The 21,101-nt window shown below is 43.5% G+C and overlaps 1 protein-coding gene across 2 annotated transcripts in view; it reads right to left on the bottom strand.

Moving 5' to 3' along the window:
- Positions 1-21,101, bottom strand: part of CLIC5 (chloride intracellular channel 5) — a 197,774-nt gene that overhangs the window by 57,536 nt on the left and 119,137 nt on the right. For both annotated transcript variants that reach the window (XM_077488949.1, XM_077488950.1), the window contains exons 2-3: positions 7,231-7,340; positions 4,144-4,269 (exon numbers count right to left, since the gene is read on the bottom strand). In XM_077488949.1, the coding sequence (XP_077345075.1) occupies positions 4,144-4,269; positions 7,231-7,340 (236 nt within the window). The remainder of the gene's footprint in view (positions 1-4,143; positions 4,270-7,230; positions 7,341-21,101) is intronic.

Below are 21,101 nucleotides of genomic sequence, written 5' to 3'. Positions count from 1 at the left end.
CCCCCTTCTGTCACTAACATTACATGAAACTAGAACTATGAAAATTAAAGCAAACATACTACTTGAAGCCAAGTGCATGTTATACAGTATAAAACTCCCTTGGCTTGTTATTCCAGAGGCTGCATGTTATGTAAAGAAGACCAGTCATGGAGCTGGCCAATTGAAACTGAGCAAACGAAAAAAAAAAAAAGTAAAATGAAGTTACCATGAGTTACAATGTGCATGCAACAATCTATAGATCCAAAAATATGCTGTAGGTAGTCCAAGCTTTTTACCGACTTAAAGTGGTTGTAAAGGCACACGTTTTTTTACCTTCATGTATTCTATGCATGAAGGTAAAAATAAACTTTCCATGTGCAGCAGCCCCCCTAATACTTACATGATCCCCTTTCAATCCAGCGATGTCCACAAGAGCCTTGCCTCTCCAGGGACTTGCACTCCTGATTGGCTTGTGGCCCCCACTGCCACAGGGCCGAGATGCAGCTCTGTGTGTGAATGGACACACAGAGCCGTGGTTTGGGAGTGCGCCTGCTCAGGTGCCCCTACAGCAAGCTGTTTGCTCTGGAGGCACCCGACAATGGCGACAGGAGCGCCGGTGTGGGACCTAAGAAGAGGAGGATCAGGGCTGCTCTGTGCAAAACCAGTGCACAGAGCAGGTAAGTATAACATGTTTTTTGTTTTTTTTTAAATAACAAACAAGGCTTTAATATCGCTTTAAAGAGGAGCTCGTGTTTGTGTTTATTAACAATCAGCAGCTACAAAAAAACTGTAATAAACAGACACTCGCCAGCCTCAGGATCCAGCACTGTGCTCACCTGAGTCGTTCCTTCTCGCCCTCTTCTCTCCCCTTTGCCGGTGATGTGTCGAATAGTGTCCCCCATCGCATAGTGTCTGCCCTGTACTGCGCTTGCGCAGTACGGAGGACAAGGAGAAGCCGAACATCTCCGAAGATAAACGGCGCCTGCGCCGTGAGTCCAGGTTCCGGCCCCACCATCAAAATGGACATAGAGTTAGAATAAAAAATAGTCGAGCGAATCGGGGCCATGCCAGAAGCGTGGCGAGAGAAGCGAGCCCGCAAAGGGCCCTGTTACTATGTGCTACCATATGTCCACTTGGATGGTGGGGCTTGCACCTGGACTCAGTACACAGGCTCTGTTCTTCTTCGGGGACTTTCGGAGTCTCCTTGTCCTCCGTACTGCGCAAGCGCTGCGCCTGCACAGTATGGGGCGGACATTATCAGATGGCCGGACAGTTTTTGACAGAACACCGGCATCTCAACTGTGGGCACCTGGCTGTGATAGCTTCAGCACTCACTGCGCATTGTGAATGGTCCTGCAGTCTTCTGGGACCTGTGACGTGTCCCAGATGACTGTGAGGAGGAAGGGAGGAAGGTACCCACTCACCCCCTCAAAAAAATCTTGCCATTTGGAGAATAGGAGAGGGGAGGAGGCCTTTAAGCAAAACTTCCCCTTTTGGGTGGAGCTCCGCTTTAAATCAGTATTAAACCCACAGCCAAAAATATCATCTATTTCAGCTTAGCAACCATTAAATGTGGTGGCTGCATTTGTTTTCTTTTTTTAGTCTTTTTTCCCTCTGTTTTCACCTGGTAATCTGGCCAGTACCAGATACTTTCCCAGAAGATAGTTCCTCCTATAATGCCTAAATGTTGGTTCAGCCAATCTTCATGCCAGCCCCTTCCTTCAGCAGATGTCATGTGACCAAATGCCTAAGCGTTTGACCATTAACAAGCACTTGAAGGAACTTGTGACAATGTTTTCATTAGGAAAGCTAAGTATTAAGAATCCATTCACACTTGTGAGACTTAAAAATCGTGCAATTTCCATTGCGACTTTACCCTGCAACTGTTGATGCAACTTTCATGCGACTTGGGATGAGTTTGACTTTGCTACGACTTTGGCTTTGACCAATGTGATTGTTTTGTTTGTGCTCTACAAAGTCATTAGACACGTGCAGAACAGAAAAAAAAAAAGGAAACCGGAAATTAAAAATAAATGAAAAAAATGGCGCCTGCTGCCACTGCCGACCTGAAAAGGGAAAAAAAAAAATCTACAGCCCCGACTAAGGCTCACAGCTCTTAAATATATGGTGACATCACCATTTGGCCCGCCCCTTAGTATTTTAAGAGCTGTTACACGGTGGAGCAGGCAGATGGCGGGAGCTTTCGTCAGGACTGGAGGTTTTTTTCATTTTATTTTTTGGGGTTGGTGGTGGCAGCAGTGGCGTGACTGACAATGGATCTACATCGGCAGACTTTTTTTATTATTATTATTTTGCAAATAAAGTAATTGTCAAAAACTTTTTACAATACATATATTTTTTATTTTTTGGTGAATTGTTAAGGGTACTATCTACCCCATACTCATTCACATAGGGGGGCTGGGAGACCCCCACAACCACTGCCGGCATTCTTTATACACGTCGCACCCAAATCACATCTTTATCATGCAGGTGCGACTTTCATGTGACTTTTGAGTGTTTACATTAAGATCTATGGAAAGTGCAGGAACTACTTTGAAGTCACACAAATATAAATGGTTATCATAGAGAAAGAAGGGGTTTGACTTGTCATGTGACTTTGGGGTCCAAAGCCGCATGACATGTCGAACAAATGTCAATGTTGTCTATACCAGCAAGACTGTTATCATAACTTTAAATTTGAATAAAATTTGAGTAAAATTCCACACAATACTTTTACCTACGCATACGCGTGAGTGACATTATCGCTGTTTCGGCCAGTCACAGAGCTGGAGTCTGCGAACCCGGAAGCAAGATGGGTGAAGATGGGAGCCTGCTGCAGCTCTGAGATTTTGGCATGAGAGGCCTATAATAGGGCTTACCTATAGGTAGTGTAAATATCTCCTAAACATGTACTCTTTAGAAGATATTTACATTACATGCAGCCAGTGACATCACTGGCGCATCTGCTCTGAAGAAACGGCCACAGGTGCCGTTGCTTCAGAGCCCTGTGCCGTGAATGGCGGCTCCCGCGTGGAAGTGACATCATCGTGGCTCTGGACCGTGACAGAGCCGAAGCCTGCAAACCTGGAAGAAACTCTGGGTAAAACGCCAGCTGCCTCAGCGGTGTGCAGGTGCCCTGGAAGGCTTCAACCTAAGGTAAGTATTTCATAATGGGCTGGTATGCTATGCATACTAGCTCATTATGCCTTTGTCATACAGGTTTTGTTTTTTGTTTTTAAAGAGTTTACAACCTCTTTAAGGTAAGTTTAACATAATATGCTAGTATATGAATAATAAACATGGTGTAAAAAAAAAAAAAAAAAAGATCCAGCAGTTTACAACCACTTTACATTATTGCAGGGAACCCAACCTACCTCCTGGGTATCTCTAATTGTCCTCCTCTGGATTGCAAGCTCATATTGACACCCTTATGCCGCGTACACATGGTCGGATTTTCCAAAGGGAAATGTTCGATGGGAGCTCGTTGTTGGAAATTCTGACCGTGTGTAGGCTCCATCAGACATTTTCCACCAGAATTTCCGACAAACAAAATTTGAGAACTGGATCTCAAATTTTCCGACAACAAAATCCGTTGTCAGAAATTCCAATTGTCGTGTACACAATTCTGACGCACAAAGTTCCATGCATGTTTAGAATCAAGCAGAAGACCCGCACTGGCTATTGAACTTCAATTTTCTCGGCTCCTCGTACCGCGTTCTTCAAAATTTCCGAAAACATTGTGTGACCGTGTGTATGCAAGCCAAGTTTGAGCCAACATCCGTCAGAAAAAATCCCATGGATTTTGTTGTCGGAATGTGCGATTGTGTGTACACGGCATAACTGTGTCTTGCTAGCTGAGCAACCATTGGCTAACAAAAACTTTGTAGTTACCAGTATCTTCAATTTCAAGATGGCACTGAGTCGGCAGGCTGGTGACCTGGATCTAATGACCGCTATACTTAGAGAGGAAGTTCCAAAGCAGAAAACCATGTAACAAGGAGCTTCAGTTCTTCCTACAATCACAATGTAAGATCCAAAACTCAAATTATCGGCAAAGTGAATATGTTTGCTGACTCTAGCATGATTGCAGCATTCTTTGTGCTGAAGTTTCTGGTGAAGGTTTTGGTGAATAAAATATGTAGTTGTGGTGGTTGAGTGTCATACCTTGGTGGTGCTAATGTCTCCTCTAGGAACTCTTCTATCTTGTTCACATCTGTCTTCACCTCTCCGTTAAAGGTGAGAAAGGGAGGGTGAGTGCCCGGTGCGAGGTTGTGTAGATCTGCTGGCTTTCTGTAATACAAATGTAGTAAAAACACTGGTGAGACGAAACACTGGTGAGATGAAACATTGGTGGGATGACACACTGGTGGGATGACACACTGGTGGGATGACACACTGGTGGGATGAAACATTGGTGGGATGACACAGTAAGCCTCAGGAGTAAAGAGTTATTTGTCCTGTATACATATATGTGAGACATACCTCCCAACTTTTTGAGATGGGAACGAGGGACACCCATCAGCAAAAGTATGCAGGCATAAGACACACACCCTGGCATGGCCCCTTAAAGGAGAATTGTACTAAAAAAAATAGGATTGGTTAAACCCACAAGTGCTTTTTTACCACTACTATTCCTATATATTGGTTTTAGAATTTACAAATGCGACAATTTAGAAATCAGATGAAAGGTTTAGCACTGGAAAACACTTTTTGATAGATTAAAAGTGCATTGCATATACATCTATATAGATCAGATCAAAATGAGGAACAAATGAGGAGGAATGAGGGACAGAGGGACATTGCTCCAAATCAGGGACAGTCCCTTGAAATCAGGGACAGTTGGGAGCTATGTGTGAGACCTGGACAAATCTTCCCAAAACCTAGGATTGAACCAGCTCAATAAATTCAGGAGCATGGAGCAATGCCGTTTGGATCTGATTCATGCAGTTTTCGCCATCCCCTTTACATGACAGCAAAATTATATACACTTTCCTTAAAGTTTCCTGAAAATGTAAAATGTAATATATTGCAGTTTACCAATCATTAGAAGCTACATTGATTTTCCATTTTAGGTATTTTTCCCCCCTCTGTTTTCACCTGGTGATCTGGCCAGCAATACACTTCCTGGATTAGCGCGCCCCCGCTCTGGATAAAGAAGCACAGGGGCACCTTCAGACCAGTAGCAGCTGGTGGTTTTTTGTTTGGAGGGCAGCAAACAACCACCCCCCACGGCACCTCAAAGCCCCCCAACGCCCCCCCTCCACCGCTGTCTGCCAGTCCACTGGCACTTACCCCATCAGTGGCGGGTACATCAGGGATCGACAGGCACACAGCGGTGGGGATCGGCGGCCACATCGGGTAGGGGATCAGGCTGTGACAGGCATCTGGCAGAGCTTCCTGTGTCCTCTTCTTTTCTGAGATCATGGCGGCTTCCGCCACGTGTCTCCTCCCTCCTACTAGGCATCCAATAGGACGCCTGTCCTTTCAGCCAATCAGGTGATGGGTATCAGACCCGCTTCCTGATTGGTCGGGAGGAGGATCAGTGTTGCAACAATGAATATTCATTCACTGTTGCAACACAACTGGGTGGGCTCTGGACACAATGGTCTGCGACCTAAGCCCATCCTGTTTTGAAACCTATTAAAACCTCTGGCTCTAAGCAGGTGCTTAAACCCCCACCCCCCATCCCCACCATAGGAATTGATGCGCCCAGTGTCCTGAGAGGGTTGGGTGCATGGATAGGGAGGGCGATGCCTGTGCATTGTGGGCCGCCACTGCTTCAGACAGCAGCATTTTCAGTTTATAAGGAGGGGAGTGTTAGATGCTATTAGCAGATTTAAAGTAGAATTAAAATCAAAACTTTTTTTTTGTTTTGGATAGAGTGCAGAGGGATTAGAGCACCTGTCAGTTTTTATTGCTGTCTGTGCCCCCCATTAGGGAGATTCACTCTCTCCATTTGTCCTATTTACCATTATCATTGAAAGTGAAAGTAAAAGAAAATCCTGAATTTTGGGTTGTCCCCAAAAAAGTAATAAAAGGGGAAATCTTCCAATGGGGACACTAGTTCTGATGGCCTTGGGGTCCCCAAGGAATTCCCTTAATTTGCAGGGATTTCCTCTCACTTCCTGATTGGCTATGGGACAGGAAGTGAAGGGAAATCTCCTCAATGGGACACAGATAGTGGGGAAACAAAAATCGTACAGAGGTTTATAACCCTCCATTTCTCTATCCAAAATGAAAAAAATAATTTGTCTATAGTTCTACTTTAAATGCACTAACAAAAAACAAAACTCCAGTTTATATTTTATAAGCAGTAACTGCAAACATTTTGTTTCCTTTTGGAATAAAGGTTTTGCAAAAATAAATAAAACCTGATCATTCTGTTAAATGGTTTGCCTCATCCCTGTAACTGCAAGAAAGCTTGTGCTGTTGAAAAGCAACAGACTTACTGGCTGGATCACCGGATGAAAATATAAGAAAGAAAGCCTAAAAAACAAAAATGCAGTCATCTCATCTAAGAATTAGTATGCTGCAATATCATAAATGTTTGCAATTGGGTTTGATAATGCTTTAACCTCCAGGTTTTGACTTGAGTTCCACTCTATTATTATTTAACCTCTTGCTGCCCACACAATGCATACATGCGGCAGCAAAGAGGGCAGAGTTTAATGCCTACGCACTGGACATATCATCCATGGTTGGCCTAGATTTCTGTGCTGGAAGCGCGGTCACTGCACATTCCCAGCACAGTGATGGAGCCGTCAAAGCCGGCTTAGGACCTCTAGTAATGATCAGGAGCTGGCGGGACTGACTCCCGATCACATAACCACTGTGACAGCCAATCACAGTCATCACGTGATCACGCAGACGTTCTGTCCACCAGGTGGAAAGGATACTGAGCGGGAAGGGGTTAAGGTCCAAAAAAAAAAAAGAACAAATAGGGAGATAAGAAATTTGCAGAAAAATTATAATATTTCTTTCTATTTATCATTCTTCACCAGGTCTAAAGTTGATCAAATGATAACTGATTAGAAGTTTCAACAGCTTCAGTTGATGTTATTTTTCCATTATTTTTTTAAATGAAAGTGGAATAGAAGACAAAAAGTTTAAAACGTGTGATTGGTTGGCTTTCCAAATAAAAAAAAAATAAAAAAATCCCAGATCAACTAAATGCCTTGACTGGATCAAAAATCAATCAGATGCATCCATGAGTGTGTTTGATAGGCTGGAGACACGCAAGCTGGATCTTACCTCTTCAGGTCAACTGTGGTTACATTGAAGACAACTCCTTTCAGCCAGAGGATCATAAAGAGGCGCTGAGAGAAGGGACAGTTTCCTATACTCTCCCCATCACTGCCAGCCTGAAAGAAAAGAAAATCCTCATTATAATCCATAGGAACCTGTATACACAATCAGGATTTACAGTTCTATGAAAGTTAAAACATCATTGGGTATAAAAATAGTCATTGTTCTACTGACCCTCATTACCAGACAAAAGTGCCTCCACCAACTTGTTAAAGTGAATGTAAACCAAAACTTTTTTTTTAAGCTTTGGACAGAGTAGGGAAGGCTTAGAACCTCCGTCAGGTTATGGTTGGCCTGGAAGAAGTGTGGGCCACTAGATTGTCTGTCCTGTTTGTTACTTTGGTGCTGGCCCAAAATGAGGTTCTCTTTTTTATATTTTATCAAGTAGCTTTTATTAAAGTTTTAACAAAACATACAAGACAATAAAAATATAACATCAACACAAAACAATTAAAGCAGAAACAACACAATTATGTCTCATAAAGTAACAATTATGCGTACATTAATTTACATCCATTATTACACCCTAATAACACAAAATTTCAGGACAAGATCAAAGCTACCGCTGAGAGTAGATCTATCAAATCCAAACAATATCACAATAAAACCCCGAATGGGTAAATCAATAAGAAAAAAAGATGAAAACCACACATGTAGAATAGTTTCAAACTACTATACAAATTGAAACTATACTGCAGCTTTGATTTAAATGGCGAGTGATGGAGAAGGATTCCAAGATAGCATTACCAACTTTTTTCAATTGAGCAACTGTAGGAGGACAAGGAGACAACCCCCCTTTTCAGCTATATGTTTATGGGCAAGAAAAAAAATACGTGTCAGCATTAACCTAAATATCGTTGGTATAGGGCAGGGGTGCCCAACCTTTTGAATAGCGAGGGCCACTTAAGCAACTTGATAACCGGTCGCGGGCCACAATGAGCGGAGCGCGTGGATGGCATGTCCGTGTCCACTCTGCATTTGGAGAGCAGACACGGATGCAGCCCACGATACTTTTTAGCGGATCGTATTGGAGGTAGAACACAAGTTGGTTTATGTCTGCCACCACTTAGAGGTAAATGGAGGGTCCAATTGGTCGGACTGTCGGGACTGACCGTGTGAAAGAGGTCCAAGGTTGCTTTCACACTGATGCGCTGCGGTTTACCCGCACCCGGTGAACGCAGTGAACCTTTGGCTTTCCGGCAGTTTGCAATAGACTTCTATTATATTCTGGAGGTTTGGTGCACTTTCAGAAAGCTCAGCAAACTCGCAGGTAATAATAGAAGTCTATGGCTCAGTGCAGGTAATTGCTCTGCACCTGCGGATCTGTTTGAAAGCAGCCCAGTAACCACTACAGAAAAGATATGCCCATATATACACTATGATTTTAGTAATAAACTGACCTTTAATGACAGTATTCTTTCTATTCTATCCCAGAGCAGGAGGTCGAGAGCCACATCAGAGGGCTCCACGGGCCACATGTGGCCCCCGGGCCACTGGTTGGGCACCCCTGGTATAGGGTCTTCAGGAAAAATACCTAGAATTGTCATGTTAGGGTCTGGTAATAAAGCTATACTGCATAGATCTTGAACTGCAAAAGGAGGTTCTTGAGCAGTGATGTCCATGGGTCAGCACATACCTCGGGCACAGTTCAAACTAATGTGCAAGGAGAAAAGCATCAGACACTTTTTAGTAAAATCCAGGAAAAGATTTCCATAAAATAAATCACATTCAATATCATCCAACGCCTTTCGTGAGTTACTTCACCAATTTATTTGAGCCCTTGACACGTGTTGGATGTTACTGAATATGGCATTTAATAAAAATCAGTTTCTGAACTTCACAAATAAGTGCCACTTTCCTTCTTACACATTAGGTTTTTATGGCAGTCTATATCTCCATTAGGGAGATTCACCCTTTATATTTGACAGTAGGGATGAGCTCGGTGTTCGACTCGAATATCGGCCGTTCGTCTGTTCAGCGAATTCATAACTTTGTTGACCGTTCACACCGAATTCGTGTGGCACAAATGGCCCACAATGCACTACGCCCTCGCAGTGCATTGCTGGCACATGCTTGGCCAATCACAGCGCCGGCAGCGAGGAGAGCCATAATTAGCCACAGGCAGGATGCTGGTGGCCAATTATAGCTCAGGGGGTTTAGTACACGCTCCACACTATATAAGGCTGCCAGCGCGGCGGCCTTGTGTAGTGTGTTCCGGCGTGCAGGGAAAGAAGTAGATAGACAGGGACAGTGTGTTCTTTTCTCAAGCATCTTAAAGTTAAAGTGGTGTTCTGTGCCTCCAGCACAGTATACACCTGTATCTACCCTTTATTGCTGTTTTCTCTAATTAAGGCATCTGCAGGAGTTAGTGGGTGTTGTGTGCCTCCAGCACAGTATACACCTGAAAATACCCCTTATTGCTGGTGTTGTCTGTTGCATATCTTGCATATTAGCCTTTAAAATTAGCACTTTTGTTTTCAAACGTTCGAGTCCCATAGACTTTAATAGGGTTCTAAAGTTCGTATGAATTTTAGGTCCGTTCGAAGGGGGGTGTTCGGCTCAACCCTATTTGACAGTGGTCAGAAGTACTGAAAGTGAAGGAAACTGCAAAATATTAAATTGTCGCCAAAACAGTTACAGAAGTGAAATCTTCCAATGTAGATACTGGTTCTGATGACAGTGACGCGGTCATGCTACACTGTACCCAAACACATTTTTTATCATTTTGTTCCCACAAATAGAGCTTTCTTTTGATGGTATTTGATAATCTCTGCGATTTTTATTTTTTGCGCAACAAATAAAAAAATACTGAAAATTTAGAAAAAAAACACGTTTTTCTTTGTTTCTGTTTTTAAATTTTTAAATAAGTATGTTTTCTTCTTCAATGACGGGCACTCATAGGCGGCACTGATGGGCACTCATAGGTGGCACTGATGGGTACTTATGGGTGGCACTGATGGGTACTTATGGGTCTTTACCGAGATCACTATAGCGGTGTGTCAGACTGACACACCGCTCAACCGATCATCGTGATGTGCGCCCCCACGGGCACACGGTGGCATGTTATCCTGAAGGACAACATATAACGCCCTGTCAGGATAACAGAACCATTTCCCTGAAGTCAATTTGCTATTGACCGGGCGGGAAGTGGTTAAATATATCAATACTCCCCGCTGCCACCACCAATTGTGGAAGAGGGTTCCACATCCCTATCGCCCTGACAGTAAAAACCCCCTGCGCAGTTTAAGGTTACACCGCCTCTCCTCCAGCCACATTGTGTGGCCCTGTGCCGTCTTACACTCCCTGAATTATTTTTTTTCCCTACACTGCAATCACCATTGAGGTATTTGTAAATCGCTATCATGTCCCCTCTCAAGCGCAAATAAATTTAGTGCTTGTAGTCATTCCACATAATTAAGGTCCTCCAATTAGTTGTTCTTCTTTGGGCTCTCTCCAGCTCTCGCACATACCTTCTGAGGACCGGTGAACAGAACTGGAGGGAATACTCCAGATGTGGCCTAACCAGAGTTTTATAAAGTGACAGAATTATTGCTTTATCTCTGAGGTATATCCCCTTTTTTATGCATGCTAAAATTCTGCTGGCTTTTGTAGCTGCAGTTTGACATTGCATGCTATTGCTCAGTCTGTTTTGTAATAGGACCCCAGATCTTTCCCCCCAGAGTAGTTTGCGTTTAAGTTTTTAGCCTCCAAGTGCATTACCTTACATTTCTCCACATTAAACCTCATTTGCCATGTAGTTGCCTACCCCATTATTTTGTTCAGGTCTCTCTATAAAATTTCAATATCCTGATGTGACATTATTGCCCTGATTTTTTTTGCGTTGCCCCACAAAAACTGGAGATTTAGTTATTTATCCCATCCCCTATATCATTTATGAATAAACGAAACAGAATTGGTCCCAAGACAGAGCCTTGGGGTACCCCTCTTAACACTCCAGACCAGTCTGAGTACACTTTATTTAGCACCACCCTTTGGACACGCCCCTGTAACCAATTATCTATCCAAGAACAAACCTTATGGTCTATGCCTGCAGACCTCAGCTTGTAGATTAAGCATTTGTGGGGAACTGTATCAAATGCTTTTGCAAAATCCAGATACACCACATCCACATCAATTTCAGGCGATCCCTGAAAAATCATCTCTCCAGAGAAGCCTATCTAGCCTCCATCTAACAACTGTATCTTCTCAATCAGCACATCGCCCACAGTTATTAACTCTTGTATCTCTTGACCTTCCCTCTTAGATTGTAAACTCTAAGGAGCAGGGCCCTCTGATTTCTACTGTATTAAAGTGTATTGTATTTGTACTGTCTACCCTCAAGTTGTAAAGCACTATGTAAACTGTTGGCACTATATAAATCCTGAATAATAATAATAATATTAATAATAATAATCCACAGGCCTCCCCCTATCTACATGGCAGCTCACTTCCTCATATAATGTTAACAGATTGGCCTGGCAGGAATGAACCTTTGTAAACACATGCTGATTTCTACTAATGATACTATTATCTTCAGCAAATTCTTGCATATACTCCCTTATTATCCTCTTCATTAATTTACCTACTATTGATGTGAGGCTGACTGGCCTGTATTTTCCAGGAATATGTCTCTGCCCTTTTTTAATATTAGTACCACATTGGCTTTTCTCCAATCAGTTCGTACAATTCTTGTCAATATGCTGTCCACAAAGTTTAGGACACTCGAGTGTAAGCCATCTGGTATCTGGTCCTGGTGATTTATTTGTGTTAAGCTTATCTAGTCTTTTCTTGACTCAGGCCTCTGTAAGCCACAAGGGTATGCCCTGTGATGTGTTACTAATAATACTGTCATGATCAGTATACCCCTCCTTTTCCTGTGTAAAAACTGAGGAGATAAAAGTACATAGTACAGTTGTCTTCTCTGTCCCATCTGTAACCATCCTCCCTTCATCATCTTTTATGTGGGCAATGTGCTATAATGAAAAGGTCATAAAAAAAAGTGGCAAATTAAGTGGGGGGAAATACCCCCTATCTGATAATTTGTTCATTTACCGACTCACCCACAAACTTTTGGTTGGGTGTGGTCCTCGTAACCAAAACACATGTACCAAAAACTCTTAAGCCCTGTACACACGATCGGATTTTCTGACAACAAAACCGTGGATTGTTTTCTGAAGGATGTTGGCTCAAACTTGTCTTGCATACACACGCTCACACAAATGTTGGCCCAAAATTTCAAACGTGAGAACGCGGTGAAGTACAAGACATACGATGAGCCGAGAAAAAGGAAGTTCAATATAAAGTGCGGCTCCTTCTGCTTGATTCGAAGCATGCGTGAATTTTTGTGCGACTGACTTGTGTACAGACGATCGGAAATTCCAACAAGTTTTGTTGGCTGAAAATTTGAGAACCAGCTCTCAAATATTTGTGGGCGGAAATATCGACAGCAAATGTTCAATGGAGCATACACACGGTCAGACTTTCCGACAACAAGCTCACATCCAACATTTGTTGTCGGAAAATCTGATCGTGTGTACGGGGCATAAGACTAGGAAGTCCAAAAAAAAAGTGGTTAATTCCAGAGGACCAAACAAGGTCATAGGTCAAGGTCCTCTGAAGGTAATTACTTTTTTGGACTTCCCTTAAGCTGACCATACATGGATAGAATATTGTTCAAAAAGCCTTCATTTTGTTATAAAGATCTGTTGAACAACTGTGTGGTAATGTCAATCTTGTATCGAAGTGTTTTCCACACTTGACAACATATTATCGATCATGAACGACATAAATGGTAAATTTTTTACCAAGTGATCACATGATCAGCAGTAATGATGTAAGGATTTTTGATCTTTGCGAACTCTCACACTCTCAAACTGTATTTATTTTGCAAGTAAGAACACCTGAGATATACATAAATTGTTGCTTGGGCCCTTGTTCCGTTGGATGCTCAAAAGCATAGGAAAGTAGCAATTGCAATGCTGGCAATGATGGTACTGGAAAAGGAGGAACAAAGAAAGAAAAAAGAAAAGCAAGAGTACTTCAGGGTAACATTTTCACATACGCATGCGCTGATCCAATTCTAAATGCTAAATTGCTAAATTCTAAAAGTAGTTAAATCTCAATAATATTCCTTTATACTGGCTTTTGAAATGTACAAATGCAGCAATTTAGAAATTGGATGAAAGCTTTAGTACTGAGGAACACTTTTTGTAAGATAAATGTTGCATTTTATATACAATTACATAGATCAGACCAAAATGGGGGACAAATAAGGAGGAAAGAGGAACAGAGGGACTTTGTTCCAAATCAGGGACAGTCCCTTGAAATCAGGGACAGTTGGGAGCTATGTAACTGTAGTGTCTACCATCAGGTTGTAGAGCACTGCGCAAACTGTTGGCACTATATAAATCCTGTATAATGATAATAATAATAGTAATAACAATAGTAATAACAGAGGTTCAAGAAAACATGGGAGAACATGAGAATCAATTTGGCACCTGTCACTGGCTACACAGGATTGGAAGCTGTTTGAGGGCACCACCAACCCAGAGAATCTCAGTCCAACTTGTGTCTACCCACTCCCTTCTTCCATGCTTCACCATTGCTCCCCATTGGCTGTCTTCCTTCCCTAATTGTCATTGTTAGGTGATTTGCAGGGCTTGATTTACTAAAGGAATAGAGAATATTAACTTTTCAAAGTGGACGTTCACAGAGTTTCGTACATAAGGTGAAGCTGTGTTCACGTAGATCGCCCCTTCAAGAAAAACGCGATCTTACTGTAATCGTATTAGGCCCAATAAACATTCACTTTGCTGGTGATCTGTCTCTACTAAAGCATGTCCAGTGACACAAATTGAATATGTGTTCTGACATGTTTGTTCCGGGTCAGTGACCTACTAAATAGTGAAGATGGAGATGACAGCTGTGGACCTTACGATTTCCAAAGTGTGAACAATGGCAGTACCCACATTCCTACGAAATATACGATATGAAAAATATAGAATATGAAAAATACACAACAAATAGAAAGAAAGATGAGAAAAGTAAACTTCACTTTAACGCCACGCACTTCTGTTTTTCATTACTGGCAGACTGAACTAGTCCATTCTCTAATACTGTGTGCATTTGTCATAGCTGTAACAAATATATTTGCCAGCCATAGACCTAGTTTACCGGATTACGTTTTAAGGTGTCGTTAGGATTATATTGGCACCTGCAGCAGATCTCACACCCATTGCGCTTTGAACACAGTACTGGGCACGCGCATGAAAAGTGGATTTGCAGTGTAAACAAGCCCTAAAGTAGATGGCAAGTATTGGACTGAAACATATGTTTGAGAGTAGGATGAACAACCCATTCAAATTAGCAAAAAGCATTTTACAAAACATCATATCCATACTTTATGTAGCATCCTAGTCCTAAACAGGGCTGCTAGTAAATCTAGTTGTGCTAGGTGGTAACTAGCCTGGATAATTGGTGGGGTAATCCACTGACTTTTGCCCTAAACCTGAATCTGGTGCACCTCTCTCTTCTATCACTAGATGGCGCTGCCGCCTGTGGCATTACAATGACAAGGGCATAATGAATTTGGATTAGGAGTGTATAGGTTGTCCCAGCCAATTGGTAGAATTCTCTTTGGCCACATGGCCTGCTGCGAGAGCCTATTTATTTGGGAGGAGTTCTGTGCCACCCAGGTGGCTGTCTGCGTGGACATGTGTTGTATCACCTTCGGTTTCTAAGCCATAAGCCTGAGGCCTATCCGGGAGTACCTGGCTTCTAGGCTGTCAGGCCTATCCAGGGCTGTGAGGAGCAACGTGGGGTTGGGGCTTCAGGTCGGGAGCCTATCCAAGTTGTCGAGGTTTCACCGAATGGGGAACCAAATGTTGCCAGAGGTTAAGGAGAAGCAGTTGCCATAAGGGACGACCACTCCTGTTTCCAGAGGCAAATGAGAATCAAGGTCAGAGGTAAAGGAGAAGCAGTTGTCACCAAGGGACAACCACTCCTATTATCAGAGGCCAGTGTATGAAGTCTGAAGAAGTACCATAGCAGCCTTTTTCACTACCTGGGGACAGTGAAGAAGTGTGAAAACTTCAGCAGAATCAAGTCAGGGACCCACTGGGTAGCCTGGGTGAAGCTTGAGAAGTATACAGTGGGTTAGCTGTGGAGAAGCTCAGGGGATCCAGCGGTGGCTGGGGTCTTGGAAGTCTAGTGAAAGAGACTGGGAGCTCAGTGTGAAGATCTACAGTGGGATACTGTAAGATGTGAGACAAGAGCTACAACGGGATACTGTGAGTTACCCGTGCAGATCCATATTGACTGTTGAGAGTTCAGTTGCTATAGAAGACAGCAGTTGCTACAAAATACAGACTGCATGCATTCAGCTTAAAGACCCTCGTTCTGTATTGCTGTCTGCCTAGTTCTATTTTTGTCTGTGGAGTTTGCCTTAATTGCAATTGCATTTGCCTAAGGGCGTCCTGTGCCCTAAACCCTCTCTCCATCGTTACTGTTAAGAAAAAATAAAAACTCTCTCTTTGTTCATTTTTACAAAAAGTGACTGCCGCACAATCTTTTCATCCTGCACCACACCCACTATGCCTAGTACCCTGTACCCTGAGGGGGAATGTCAGTTCTCCCTGACTCTGAGGGTCACCATTAGGCCTTTGGAAGTCGGGGAGACTGCTACATTTATGAAGATTTTTGCAGCGGTCACATTACCACTGATGCTTTGCCCTGTGCTCTTCCTCTCTTCTCAGTGGGATTAGTCTCCTGACATACAGTAGCTACCAGTATCAGCTTATTCTCCAAACTGACAAAACCTCTAAGATGTGCAAACCAGTGTGATGACGTCACTACTGCGATGAAGAAACTCACATCGGTGGTCTGACGACGCTGCTGTGACTTTATCAGTACAGTGTTATCATTGGTGGCCCTCTACAGGAAGCCTAGAATTCCAAGAAGCACAGGTAGATTCAATAGGTACATGAGATGAACTGAGGAGGACTTTTCATGATTAACTGGTTTTGCTTGTGTAGCGCTGGCTCCTGACGAGCTATATGTTTTTCAAAGTTAATTTCACCTGAAACCACAGTTGGGTTTTGGGGCTAATTTTCTAAATTTCTGGTTTCAGTACCAGTCCAGCTGGGTTGCACTGGGTTCTCCTTGACTGCAGGTGTCGCTGTCACCGCCGGCAAGAGTAAGAACACAGTTTAGCTGGATGTATTGAATGCCACTGTCCTCTCGGAACCAGCCCAGTGGGAGTGTTCTCCAGCTGTGCATTCTGGGAGGTGGTATTTAAGGTACTGACATCACGTGCTTTGTTGCTCCGTTGCGGAGAATTTTTTCTGCCTGTTCGGGTGGTCCTCCTGACCCAGCCCAATGGCCCTCCTGGGCTGGGGTGTGGAACCATGCATGTCAAGTCTCGGGGCTGGCTAGCCCGAGGCAATGCAACTGCAGAGACAGGCCTGAATGGATTTTGGGGGGCCTATTGATCCAAAGGTGGTCCAGTGCCGTCTCATCCAAGGGAGAGGCCCAGCAACTGGAGAAACCCCAGGGGAGGACTCTTCAGGAGAAGCTCGTGCACAAGGCTGGCTTCTCTGAAGGAGCCTGGAGGCTTAGTTGAAGGACACTACATGGATCTACACTCATACGGTATTGCGGGATCGGCTGAGAGATACTGGTACCATATGATAGCTCTCTAAATTTGTCTACGTCCCTCAGCTATGCTCAAGTCTGTGGCAGAGACTTTGTCAAATATCCTACACTCAAGTCTGTGGCAGAGACTTTACTTAACACCCTACCGGCTGCTAGGCCTAGTGAGAGAAGGTCTATCCGGGGGTTGTAAAATCCAGTGGTGAAACGGTTGCTATTCTCCGGATTTTTTCTATAAGAGACTTTCCATTTTTACAGTCTAAAGTACCTGAACTTACTCCTAACCCTCTACCCTTTATTGAGAGACTCTGTTTCTGTTTCAAATAAATAACCCAAAAGAGGATTCAGTGTCAGTTTCCACATTTCTTTGGGATTTTCTACCACCCCTAGAAGGAGAAGCAGTCAAGAAGGTAACGGTAAGCCCAATAAAACCAGCAGCTCCTTCGGGGGGTCAGTGCTACACTTGCATAATCAAAGGAACATGGATGTACAAATCAATATTGTTTTGGAGTGGATTTCTACTTTAAAATCTAAGTTTACTTAAATAAAAAAAAAAAAATTAGTGCAAGGGATGGTACTTACACTCAATGAGAAGTGTTCCTTGAGCTGGTGGTTGCTTTCATAGTTGAAATCTTTTGTCCTCTGCCCACCCCCTGCGTTACCCTGCAGCACTAGAAGATTACCGCTGCGGCTATCCAACCTGTCACAAGCCCTTTCCACCCCCCTCCTCCATTCATAGAAGTTGTACTATAGCTTTCATCAATGAAAAGCGCTCTCTATGAATGGAGAATAAGGAGATGAATAGTCAGTCTCCTCCATTCATAGTGTTTTTCGCTAATGGAAGCTACTGTATGGTAGAGTTTCTATGAATAGAAGGGGAAGGGGTGGAAAGGGTGGCACGCTTGACAAATACCTGTGACAGGTCCATGGGCTGTAATAAAGCCCAACTCTGGGAAAAAAAATAAAAAATCATCCTTTGCAGTGGGACTGTGCCCGCACTGCAATGGTTAATTGCTTGTTTATGTCTAGGCTCTAAGGCAGGGGTCTCCAAACTTTATGGGGGCCGGACTGTGGCCAGCAGGAGTGGAAATTTGCCTGGCATCAGTGGGAGTAAACATCACCCCATTTGGTATTCGAGGGAGGAATAGTGCCTTATGGTTGGTATCATTGTGAGGAAACGTGCCCCATTGTTGATGTCAGTGGGAGAAATGGTGCCTCATTGTTGATGTCAGTTGACAGAAGTATGTCTTGTATCAGTGGGAGGAATTGTGCCCCAAGGGCCAGATACAGAAAAGGGAAGGGCCACCCATGGCCCCTGGGCCACAGTTTGGAGACCACTGCTCTAGGGGATCAAAGGAAATATTCTTACCTGATCCTCCACTCCTCCCCGTAGCTAAACCAGTCTCTGCACCCTTGCATTACAATGGTCTGGTGTCCTAATGTCATCCAGACCAAAACAGATTCCATAGCCCTGAAATAGACATGAGGACATTGAGAGACAGTCCACTGCAGGGAGGGGGGGGGGGCACTGTGCTCCAGAGGGAGCAGAGGATCAGGTAAGTAAAGCTGTTTCTCCTCCCCCCTGGACAAAATGACCCATTAACCCTTGTGAGCACAGCCCCACTGAAAGAGATCATTTATTTTCTGCTGGAATTTGACTGTAATAAATAAATAAACCTAAAAAGCTGACAGGTAGGATTTTTATGACAGAAGAGACCCTATTGGTCTCTTCTGTCTAACTGCTTCTCTTTTCCTTGTCATGTTAATGTGCACATGCGCATACCTCCCAATTTTTTTAGATGAGAATGAGGGACACCTATCAGCAAAAGTATGCAGGCCTAGGACACGCCCCTTGTCACACCCCCTTAAAGGAGAATTGTACAAAAAAACAAGATTGGTTAAACCCATAAGTACTTTTTTTTTTTACCACTACTATTCCTTTATACTGGCTTTTGGAATTTACAAATGCAGCAATTTAGAAATCAGATGAAAGGTTTAGGACTGGGGAACACTTTTGGATAAATAAAAAGTGCATTTTATATAGAGCTATATAGATGAGACCAAAATGAGGGACAAATGAGGAGGAATGAGGGACAAAGGGACATTGCTCTAAATTAGTCCCTCAAAATCAGGGACAGTTGGGAGCTATGCATGCGTAGAGCAGCATACATTTAGGGCACCATTGGTGGGCATGCACGGACGTGACATCATCACGATCCTACCTATCAACAGTCTGAATCCAAAGGTGATAACTGTTTGCTGCAAATAGTGCAGCTACTGATATAATGACAAATACTAAACACTGATGCATTGTGCAGAGATAGCAGCAAGCTCTGTATAGGAGAATAGTAAACAAGCTTTATCATTCTAAGTCATACATATCCCGGGGACGCGGGTGGAATGACAGGGAAAGGGAGAGGGCAGTTTCTTGCCCCCCCTTTTCCTCATGGGAGAGCGGCTGGATCAGCAGTTTCAAGTTCCCCCACAGAGCCTGTGGCCAGCGGGGAAACAGCTGTTAGTCACATGTTTTGAGAAGGGGTACAGGTGACCTCTCTTCATGACATGTGAAAAGCCTGGGAAGAACTGGTTTAAACCAGTTTTCTTGGGGTTATAAAAAGGGGGTTCCGCTGAGGGGGCTCATTCGCCTCAGAAGAAAAGCTGTGGTGTTCTCTCTGGGTTCTGCCCTGAACAAACAGTCTCTTCTGAGGCAGGAAGATGAGAGAGGAGGGAAGCCTGGATTCGCCAATGCCTAGACCTACCCGCCCGTCGTGTCAAGAGGCTCCGGTGGGAGCTACACCGCCTGTCAGCCATCCTGGTCCGGAGGAAAGAAGAGGAGAGTGGTCAGCGGTGGAAGCCCGGGAGCCGTCGCTGCGTCAGGAAGAAGCGGATCCCGAAGATGTGGAGGAGGAGCCAGCGCGTCAGCAAGGAAGCGCCGCCCCTGGTTCGGTCGGATGGGGCGGCGAAAAAGAAGCGCAACCCCCGCCGGAGCTATTCGCCTACCCTCCGCGCCCTGCTATTCAGAAAAGCTGGTCCTTCTCAGGACCGTACCAGAGGGCAGGTGGGCGGGGGAAGGCTTGGAGCGGGCAGGCAGAGTGGCCAGCTGAGCGGAAGAGCATCCACGTCTGAAGCGGTGGTTGGGGCCAGAAGTGGTACGGAAGGTGGAGCAACCTCTCTGAGAGAGTGGGCTCCCCCTCCACAGTGTCAGGTATCACCTAGGCAACCGACCATGCTGCCTTTCACTGAAGCAGGGCTTGATAGTGGGCCTGCTTTACATCAAGGGAGTGCAGGTATGTATGAACCTTCTGTTAATGAATTATTAAATGGTACTATTATCTAAAGTGTCTAAAGAATTAGCTATTCAGAAATCGTTTTGTCAGCCAGCTATAAGTAATGTTTTAGCCTCTGACGTTTCAGCTATGGAAGTTTGGTCGCCACCTAGTGGCGTCTCTGCTAATGGCACTCCAGCTTTGCCAATTCATTTAGAACAGAATATCAATGTGTATTATAGTAATGCTAAATCACAAAACTTGCTGGAAATTTGTTTAAAGGAGTCCATGCCCTGTGATATTTTTCCGTTGGGATTTCATTTGTGTCAGGTTGTTAAGGAAAAATTTGGCGGGGGGAATTTTTTTTTAGATATTCTTTCATTTTTCCTTCCGCTAAAGATTTTATTATTAAAAAAATTAATAAATAAATAAGAGGATGACGACAGACGTAGACCTGTATCAAAAAATTATTATTATTATTTTTTTTTTTAATAACTGGTTACAGGCGTTTTTGTATTTTTGGGGGTGTTTTATGTGAAATATCACCTAAAAAAAGTACGGGTTTATTTCAACACTTAGACATTAAGTGGCATGGTTTAATTTTGATGAGGCATTTCGTCTGAAGTAAAAAAAAAAAAAAAAAAAACAGCAACAAATTTGTAATCTGGAGATTTTTCAAACAGCACACACACCAGTGATATTAGCAAACATGCTCCCATGGCTTCAGGTGTTTCCAGACAAGTTGAAGGCCCATCTTCTCATTGTAGGTTTTAGGGATGGTTTTTTATTGCCTATATTTCAAGGTCAGGGTTGTACCATAGTTAATAATTCAAATCAGTATCTGAATTTCTTCAAGTAGTTTTAGATGAGGTTAATTTTGAAATTTCAGAAGGAAGGGTGGCA

Source organism: Lithobates pipiens, unplaced genomic scaffold, assembly GCF_037356315.1.
Source record: "Lithobates pipiens isolate NorthernLeopardFrog02 unplaced genomic scaffold, aLitPip1_a1.2 Scaffold_18, whole genome shotgun sequence".
Lineage (NCBI taxonomy): Eukaryota > Metazoa > Chordata > Amphibia > Anura > Ranidae > Lithobates > Lithobates pipiens.
The sequence above is the reverse complement of the archived record's forward strand: the minus strand, read 5'-3'. Positions and strand labels throughout refer to the sequence as shown.